The 10,530-nt window shown below is 32.5% G+C and overlaps 1 protein-coding gene across 1 annotated transcript; it reads left to right on the top strand.

Annotated features, from left to right (window-relative positions):
• Positions 1–1,670: 1,670 nt before the first annotated feature.
• LOC139859960 (probable beta-1,4-xylosyltransferase IRX9H) lies at positions 1,671–6,676 on the top strand. Its single transcript, XM_071848742.1, has 4 exons — positions 1,671–2,846; positions 4,534–4,783; positions 5,463–5,665; positions 6,240–6,676. Exons 1-3 carry the CDS (start codon positions 1,945–1,947, stop codon positions 5,637–5,639), a joined length of 1,329 nt encoding a protein of 442 aa, XP_071704843.1. The 5' UTR covers positions 1,671–1,944; the 3' UTR covers positions 5,640–5,665; positions 6,240–6,676.
• The last annotated feature ends 3,854 nt before the right edge of the window (positions 6,677–10,530 follow it).

Raw genomic sequence — 10,530 nt, 5'->3', positions numbered from 1 at the left:
TATATACGGAATGATGATAAATGTTTAGGTAGAACCCAATTAGTATTAGTCATTACTCATTCCCATCATCATTTGATACTTTGATTCGGAAAACAGGTGATTGTCGAGGGGACAATGGCGTGGAGGCATGTTTTTCTAAAACTTCAAAAACTATGTCACGACGAAATTAGTCAAGTCCTTAATGATTTCAGAATGGCAGTAAGAAATGCGTTGAAAGCTGGTAAGTATTTTATAATGCTAATTTGATTTTCAGTATCATCATTAAATTCTGACGTGATGTATAGGATTTGACGGGGTCGAAATCCATGGAGCTCACGGTTTACTAATTGTTGACCGTATTCTAAAACAAAGCAATGATGGTGGTACTAATGAGTACGGAGGTTCATTTGAGAACCGGTGCAGATTTGCTCTTCAAGTTGTTGATAACAATTTTAAATCAACCGTGCAACACACGGGCTATTAAGGCTAGTATAATAGAAGTTATATAGGTTATAACTGAACTAGAGATAATCGTAACTAGGGATGGTAATGGATAAGATATGGATCTGGTATTGCCGTATCCATATTCATATCCATTTAGATGATCTTATAGTTACATATTTTTAATGCGTGTATGGGTTTTTAATTTAATATATCTTGATTTAAACAACAACAAAATCCAATCCAACCTAATTAGGATATGAGAGAGGTAAGATGTAGATAATCCTTCCTCTATATTAGAATAAAGAAAAGTCATTTTTCTACCTAGACTGAAACACCCTAAGAGTAGAGAAAGTCCTTCATCTCAATGTTCTAAGGATAGAGAGATTGCTTCCGAAAGGACCCCCAACAAAAAAAAAAAAAATAAATAAGAAAAAAGTCTAAAGATATCTATTTGTGAGATGTAATTAACATATATTTAGATTTAGATTAATTATAGATGACGGTTAATTATGATTTCATGGTAACGATTATTTGATCATATAATTGTTTTATACATGATTGTAACAATTTGTTTTTTTTTAAAATATCATTAAAATTAAATCTTTTTACCTAATATGGTTACATTTTGGAATGTTGATAATTATCTATTCAGAAAAGTTTTGGTAAATTTTCTTTATCATCCATCATGAAAATTGTTATGTAGTGATAAGTGATATACTGATATGTACTGATGAGATAATTGTTACGTGTCATTAATGTTTTATGTTTCGTTTGTTTAAAGTCGAGATTTGTTAACTTTTAAGTAAATTTTCATTAATTAAAAACTTATTTTGTACTGTCTTCTTGATTATTGATATTGATAAATAAATAATTTTGAGACATAAGTTACATTTTATGTGGTAAATTTGTTGATTTATACTAATGACTTACGTTTTTAATAACTTTTCAGTACAACGTTAATTAACGTTCCGCGAGTGTTAAAACCTTCGATCTATTCTCTCTGTCTCTGCATCCCTACGCCCACTTCCAACTTTTCTCTCATTATTATTATCGCCTCCTCCTCTCAACAGTCCCCACATCAAATATTCTGCCAATCAAATCATTCATTATTGTTATTGTTATTGCTATTGTGTTAGATCCACTTCCCCCTTTTCTCTATATTTCATTTTTTTAAAACTCTAAATTAATCGCATTTCTGTTTTAATTCAATACGGTTCTCTGATTTCTGCTCGATTTATGCGTGTTTTTCTTATATTACTGCAATTAGATTCAGATTTGAGAGTAAACACACCATCTTTGTTGATTTGATTGAAGTTTAGTATTACAGATTCTTATACGAATCCAATAGGGGAAATCTTTGCTTTCTATGCTGATACGATGATTGGTATGATTTGTATCGATATGTGTAGGAGCTTGTTTGCTTCATGAGAAAAATATTTAGTTGCAGGTTGATGCTATTCATGGTAAACTGGTATGTTTAGCTTATCATTTTGTAGGTAATTTTGTTAAATTTAGAAAATTATGACTACAATTAGAAGAACATTGTCCCCGGTGCCTAGACCGGGGACAATACTAGGTGGAGAAGCGGTTTCAGTTGCTTCTCCATTGTCAAAGTGTACGTCTTGTAGCCAAGACTACACTCACACTCCTACAAATGGATCGGTTTCCAATCCATCTTTTGGAACAACCGAATATATGTTGTATCGTTTTCAAACGTTCGTGCTCAATCTCTTCTCGAAAAGGACATCTAGGTCATTAGAAAGGCAAAAACCAAAAGGGAATACATGGAGGAGGTCACTTTTTCATTTCCTTTTATGTTTTCTTGTTGGAGTTTTTGTCGGATTTACCCCTATCGTTTCAATTACAACATCCACCGATATCATGTCAAGAAATCAAGCATTTTCATTCGATCAAGTTGAGAAGGTTCAATTGTCTGATTTTAATGATATGATGTCTACAAACCACACAAAGATAGAAGATACATTGGTGGTCAATAACGTGTCGTTTAATTCGGATCAGCACGTGACAGATGTGAATCAAGAAAACAAGACAATGAATGGTAACGAAATGGGTTTTGGCAAGTTTTTGATAATCGTGACCCCAACATATCCTAGGATGTTTCAGGGGTACTACCTTAACCGTTTGGCGCAAACATTAAAGTTGGTTGAGCCGCCTTTGTTGTGGGTGGTTGTCGAAATGACAAGCCAATCAGGTGAAACGTCTGAGTTGTTGAGAAAAAGTGGTGTTATGTATAGGCATCTTGTGTGTACAAAGAACACAACCGAGATTAAAGATTCGAGGGTTCATCAAAGGAATGTTGCACTTTCGCATATCGAAAAACATCAGCTTGATGGCATTGTGTACTTTGCAGATGATACTAATATCTACTCTACTGAACTGTTTGAGCATATGAGGCAGATCAGGTACACCCTTTCTTTTTCTTAATTTTAAATTTAAATACTTTTATAAATATTTAATGTCTTTGTTCTGACTACGAAAATTGTATCGGTTGAATAATAATCTAAATCACTGAACGAGACCAACTAGAAGGTTGTAAGCAATTAAATAGACTTCGTACATGTTTAAATGTACTGACTTGGTCCCCTTTAGCTAAGTGTTTTTGCTCAATCAATTTATCATTTATCATAACTTATCTAGAGAACCCAAATCGTCTCATTTGTAACTAATTAGGCTTACCCACAAAATTAGTTATAGTTCCCCAAACCTTGTACTTTTGTTTGATATGTGCACTTTTGAATGGAGTATAAACACGATAAAACAGACGGTGTTTGTCAATGGTTTATGTTCTGGAAGACATTGTGAATTATATTTGGTGTTTTCATGCTCTTGGAACGTCTTTTCGCTATAAAAACACATGATGTATCATTTAAGAAGTTGATGGTAAAACCCAGTAAAATAAATTGTGTGTTTAATTAGTTTCTCATATGACTTATTTGAAATAGTCAATACCAGTCACTTTTGAGTACCATTTACATCACAAACAGATGTACATGACTTGCTAAATAGTCAATACCAGTCACTTCAGAGTATTGTTAGATACGATTTGAAGCATAGTGCTTTTGGCATATTTTTTTGTTCTAGAGATTATAAGACTGACAGGTCAGGTGGGCTTGATAAATAGTCAATATGATTCAGGTCAAGATGGCTAATATTTGTAAGTGTCAAAATGGGCTAGGTTAGATGTCACTGGGTTGATCACAAGTCCCTACTTTTGTCCAGTATTTGGTTTCTACAAGTGATCAGTGTCAGAATAGAAAAACAATATAATCAATAGTTATAACTAGTTGTGGAGCCCTCGCTTCGCGCCGGGGGCTCCGTTTTGAATGCGAGTTAAAAAAAAAAGTCTTGATCTATTTTGTAAAAAAGGAATTTTTTTCGACATCTAACATTGAAGGGTTGTTCCTTTTGTGAAAGTTGCTTCTTTTAGCGTTCCTTTTTTTTTTTTTAATAAAGTTAGTTGATCTATTTTGTAAAAAAAGAATGTTTTTCGACATCTTTTGGTAGCATTGAAGGGTTGTTCCTTTTATGAAAGTTGCCTCTTTTATCGTTGAGGGAAAAAAAAAGGTAGTTGATATTTTTTTTAAAAAGAATTTTTTTCGACATCTTTTGGTGACATTGAAGGGTGGTTCTTTTTCGAAAGTTGTTTCTTTTATCGTCGGAGACAAAAAAAAAGGTTGAAATGACGGAAATACCCGTGGTTACTATTGATGAATAGTGCTACAGGGTTTTGTCTTTTAGATAGTATATATTAATATTAATATTAATATTTACACTATATTCTAATAAAATTATTTAGGAGCTTTTATGCATTAAAATACACCTGGCAATTCTCTACCATGTCACCATTTGACTAGTTTCCTCGTTAGCTACTATTTTATTCATTCAAAATGTTTCACCCACTGGAGATAAAACATAACCTGAACCGATCCATTAAATAAACTGAGAGATTGCTGTCTCCAGTTTTGTTTATTGTTGATATTATTGCATTTCGATAAAATTTGCTACACTTTCAACCATGTTTTTATTAATGTAAATAATAAATATAAATATATTCTTCATTTGTGCTGACTATGAAATTTTGACTTTAAGGCGGTTCGGTACGTGGCCAGTAGCGAAACTAAAGGCGAGCACAAGAGTAGCTACATTTGTGGGACCAGTATGTAACGGGATACAGGTGATTGGATGGCATACAAATAATGTTATGAGAAGATTCCATAGATTCCACGCTGACCTGGCAGGATTTGCTTTCAACAGCACTATCCTTTGGGACCCGGTGAAATGGCACCGTCTTAACCCTCAACCCATTAGGCACCTTGATAATGTCAAGGATGGATTTCAAGTTAGTTTCCTTTTTTTTTACTCTCTTTTTTCTTCCAAGATCGGTTCCTTACTTGACTGTTGCAATTAATATGGAAACTGTGACTTATTCCATTTCATAGTAGTTGAGAAATGTGTAACATAGATTTTAGGGATGGCAAAAAATCTCGTACCCGATGGGGAAACCCGAAACCCGATATTTTTGGGCCGGGTTCGGGCTGGGTAAATAAGTTTAGGGTCGGGTATGGGGATGGTTTTAGACACAAACCCGATTACCCACCCCGTATACCCGAAAAAAGACCCGAGTCCATATACTCGACTCGTATACCCGATTACTCGGCCCGTTTACCCGATTATCCGGCCCGTATACTCGATTACCCGGCCCGTATACCCGAAGACCCGTGGGGAAACCCGATTACCCGCTAGTTAGTAGCTAAATGGGGACCCGACGGGTTCGGTCCGGGTTTGGGACGGGTTTTTCTAATCGGGTTCGGGTATGGGATTACCTAAACCCGACCCAAACCTGACCCGATGCCATCCCTAATAGATTTTATCCTGTAATAAGGAAGTAACATCGCTCATCGTGTATTTATTAGTTATGATGTTCTATATATATAGTGTGACATTTTAGGCTGGACCTATTCGTTTTTACTAATAAAACTACGAGTCATTACTTAGTTCAAACACGTTCTGAATGACAGGTCAGCACTTTCATCGAACAAGTTGTGGAGGATGAGGCACAAATGGAAGGAATAACAGATGATTGCTCAAAGGTATTAGTTTGGCATCTTCCTATCGAATCATCATCTGCTTATCCTCAACAATCGTCACTCGAAGCCAAACTCGATGCTGTTCTTCCAATTTCAGTATTAAGCTGATGTTTCGGTCCAAGTTTTCTTCTAAGGTATATGCATTTTCTGTTTGAAGAGTTCCTTTTTTTCTTTTAGTTTTAATAATATATAAATAATAAATGCTACGAAGAAAATGGTTCAAGGGGTTGAATGGGTCAAAAGTTGCTCGAAGCATATTCGTATCGTTACAACGTACAACCTCTTAAATCATTTTATATTAATCATATCTGACTTATGCAACTCGATTAAATGGACATATGTGTCGGTGGATCAACCCACCCGGCCCTCTTTTGACCCACATTTAAAAGTGGCTTACTCTGACCGTACACCCAATCCATTAGTCCCAATTCTTAATATTTGCCAGCTAGTTACCGATTACAATATATAGTAAGCATTGATTGTGGTTTTAAGATTTATATAGCTTTTGATTATTGTAAGCTGTTTTAGATTTTTAATATAGCGTTTTGGAAGTTAGCTTTAAAAATAATTATCATAATCGAATGACAGCTTTTGGGCAACGAGTAAAGTTTAAAAGGTTAAAAAAGTAATATCAACCACCCCTCTAACCATTGAATTTGTTAAATATATACTTTTTGTTTCATTTGATTATATCTACTTGTATGGCAGGGATGCTTTTTTTGTAAAATGACAAAGAAATGATGGGAGATTCAAATGATGGGAGATTCAAATATGGTGGAGTCCTTTGCTCCACATTTGTTGTAAACGCGATGCTCGTCAGCAAAATTTGCATCAGCATTCTTTTTCTCACAAATGTTCTTTTATTTTAATTTTGATTTTGATTTTGTTTAATTTTTCTGTAAGATGAGGCGACCTTCGATGTACAGTTGCTGACCGCTACCTAATTCTTCTTTGGCTGCATTTATTGCAAAGAAGCAAAAGATTGCAAGAAATTGAGGTAGAAATGAGTTGTACTTGGAATGCTAGCTAGCAGCATATGAATTTGTTAGATGGCCTGTGCAGGGTGTGTTGTTTTTTTAGGCTACAGTGCAGTTATCCAACAGACCCAGTCTTTTTTAGTTTGATACAGTGACATTTTACCAATTCATGGGTTACTTTTTTTGTTATTATTATTAATTATTCCTTGGGTTATTATCACGTCCCTTCGATCACCAGAAACCTAGAGGAAACCCTTTGAAAATCCGGTGACCGGAGCAAGCAAACTAAGATTTGATTGTTTGATGTGAAAATAATTCGTAAATTTAGTAACCATCTCAAAAAAATAGTGGTTGGATTTATGATATTACTCTCATAAGATTTTAGTTTGAAACTAACTACTCGATATATTTTTGAGGCGCGTGAGATAATCCAGTTAAATTGCGGATATATGAGTAAAAACTTTCGCCCTCACCGAATGGTCTGAATAAAGTATCCTTATCAGTTTTTTTGTAAATTTAGTCGTATATTTAAAGCACATATATCATTAGTTATAACCATGCACGCCAGACGACAGAAGTTAGGCAATGCTCAATGGATCATAATACGCAATTGTTTAGTACCACACGGGCAGAATTGTTTAGTACCACATATGTGGTACTAAACGATTTTGCCCGTGTGATAATGTTTAGCAAAAGCTACTATTGAAGTTTACTCTAAACTAAGGGATAATGATTTGTGCTCATGAACAAAGAGAATTCCGTTGTATTTCTTAAAAAGTTTCTAAGCGTAAAATTGTAAAAAACCTAAAAGTGTTGGTGTAGTAGTAATGACTCGACTTCCATAAGACCATTCATTATTGTATTTTACTCATTTTAATGTTCTTTATTATTTTTTTTAAGCATAACTTAGCATGAGATAAATAGTTTTAAGGCCTACTATTATTTCATTCACATTATAATCTATCTATCTATCTATCTATACATTATTATAAAGCACGTGCCATTAATCCTACACGTCAATTTCTTAAATAAACTGAATTAAATAATCTCCTAATAATCCTACGTGTCAATTTCTTAAATAAACTTATTTAAATAATCATTAATTAATATCAATCACTTGAATAATAATATTATATTATATGTACGTATATATATATTAAATAGATACTAGATATATTAATAAAAAAGATTTTTGTCTGATAATCTTTATGATTAAAAAATGTTAACTAAATTTTATAATTTATAAATTAAAAATATCAATTAAATATAGCGTTCATAATACTCCGTATTCAAATATGAAATAATTAAATAATACATAATCCTTATCACAAGTAGGATGTTAATTGATAGTGCCCGTTTAATTCCTTTTATACTTTTTTCATAGTATAGACGTATAGTTATATACTCTTTGATAGATTATATTATTTATATTATATGAGTTTATCCATAAAAAAATATTTATGCATTAAATGGTACATTGAAGTTAATAGTTTGATTTTTTAGGTGCTTATTGATAAAGTATATATACATATATTGCATTTTCTAAAACCTTAAACATAACTTTAAAGACTGTGTTTAGAAAAAGTCATTTTAAATTTATATCATACAGTCAAATGTAATATTATAAATCATTTTGGTTAATTTTTGAGTGACTTACTCAATCGTTCAAGGATACAACAATAATACTCAGTCTTAGATGTGCGAAAGATGAAATAGTGGTATCAAAATAGTTGACACATGTCACTATCAGATTTAATTTAAGACACATATAATACCTTCTTTAATATGCCATGTGTACCCGCCATATTTTCTCTATAATAAATTTGTCACTACTGGATTCAATTTTGGGCACATATAAGTAACTCATTTGATAGTCATGTGTAACCATCATTTTTTTCTCTAAAATAAATTAACATAGTTCTATTTTGATATACAAAATAAAATTTACAGATGAGTTATCATAATTTTCTTTAATTTTATGTTATAACCCTATTGAAACAACAATTTATGCTTATAGATCAAAAGTAGTGAGGACAAATGGGCTGTTTGAATCAGGTAGAGTCAAACCTAACAATCTTTAAATGTTTGTCGTAACGGCGATGTTCACATAAACATTTCTTTCCAATGAACGAGCTCATAAAACTCAGAATACAATCTTTAAATGTTGATTGTGACAGTCAAGTTCACATTAAACACTTCTTGCCAACATACGGACTCATAAAACTCAGTATCTTGCATGATATCATTTACATTTTATAGGTGTAAAAATCTTGACCCATTAGTTATGATAAGTCGATTTTGGGTTATGTTTCTTGACGGGTCAGGTGGATTAGCTAAATATATTTATAAAGATTTCCGTCCAACGGACGGGCTCATAAAACTAGTAATGTATAAATCATATAATTTTGAAATAATATCACTTCACTAAATACATATTTTAACTCATTAGTACGCGCTGCCAACAGGAGTAGCAATTGGCGGCGCATAATTTTCAGTTTCAGATTGTGCTGAAATTCCTAAAATCACCCTAAAAGAGAACAAGGTGCAAGGATCTCTGAATGTGTCTTGCCATTCGAGGTCGTCTAGATGACGATAATGATATTTTACTCGTTTTAATTTTCTTTTTAAACGTTTTGAATTATATCATATTATTATTTTTGTTTAAGCATGACTTAACAATTGGTATAAAGAGTTTTAAGGCTTATTATTTATCTCACATTGTAATTATGTATAATGCGTATAATTTTTATACGAATATCACTTTACTTCGTGACAAATTTTAACTCATTAATATGCTCCGCAAAATGGAGTAACATTTGACGGCGCATAATTTTCAGTTTCAGATTGTGTTGAAATTCCTAAGATCACCCTAAAAGAGAATAAGGAGCAAGACTCCCTGAAGGTGTCTTGTCATTCGAGGTCGTCTACATGACGAAAACAGTTTTTTACTAATTTTAATGTTCTTTTTAAACGTTTTGAATTTCTATCATATTATTTTTATTTAAGCATGACTTAGCGTGGTACAAATAGTTTAAGAACTATTATTTCACTCACATTGTAATTATGTATAACGCATATAATTTTGAAACTAATATCACTTCAGTAAAATACAAATTTTAACTCATTAATATGCGCCACCAAATAGAGTAACATTTGGCGGCGCATAATTTTCGGTTTATGATTGTGCTGGAATTCCTAAAATCACCCTAAAAAAGAACAAGGAGCAATATTTCCTGAAGATGGCTTGCCATTCAAGGTCGTCTAGATGACGAAAATGGTATTTAACTCAATTTAATGTTCTTTTTAAACGTTATAAATTTCTTACATATTATTATTTTTGTTTAAGCATGACTTTGCATGGTATAAATAGTTTTAAAGCCTATTATTTCATTCACATTGTACTTATGTATAAAGTATATAATATGGAAACTCATATCACTTTACTAAATACAAATTTTAACTCATTAATATGCTCCGCCAAAGGTAGTAACATTTGACAACGCATAATTGTCGGGTTTCATATTATGCTGAATTTCCTAAAATTACCCTAAAAGAGATCAAGGAGCAAGACTCTATGCTCCGCCAAATGAAGTAACATTTGACAGCGCATAATTTTTGGTTTCAGATCGTGCTGAAATTCCTAAGATCACCGTAAAGGAGAACAAGGAGCAACACTCCCTGAAGGTCTCTTGCCATTCGAGGTCGTCTAGATGACGAAAATTGTATTTTACTCATTTTACTGTTCTTTTTAAAAGTTTTGAATCACTATCATATTATTATTTTTCTTTAATATGATTTATCATGGTATAAATAGGTTTAAGGACTATTATTTCACTCTAATTATAATTATGTATAACATATATAATATAGAAATTAATATCACTTCACTAAATACAAATTTAAACTTATTAATATGCTCCACCAAATATAGTAACATTTGGCGGCGCATAATCTTCGATTTCAGATTGTGCTGAAATTTCTAAAATCACCCTAAAAGAGAACAAGAAGCAACACTCACTGAA

The sequence above is a fragment of the Rutidosis leptorrhynchoides genome, chromosome 1 (genome assembly GCF_046630445.1).
Source record: "Rutidosis leptorrhynchoides isolate AG116_Rl617_1_P2 chromosome 1, CSIRO_AGI_Rlap_v1, whole genome shotgun sequence".
Lineage (NCBI taxonomy): Eukaryota > Viridiplantae > Streptophyta > Magnoliopsida > Asterales > Asteraceae > Rutidosis > Rutidosis leptorrhynchoides.
The sequence above is the reverse complement of the archived record's forward strand: the minus strand, read 5'-3'. Positions and strand labels throughout refer to the sequence as shown.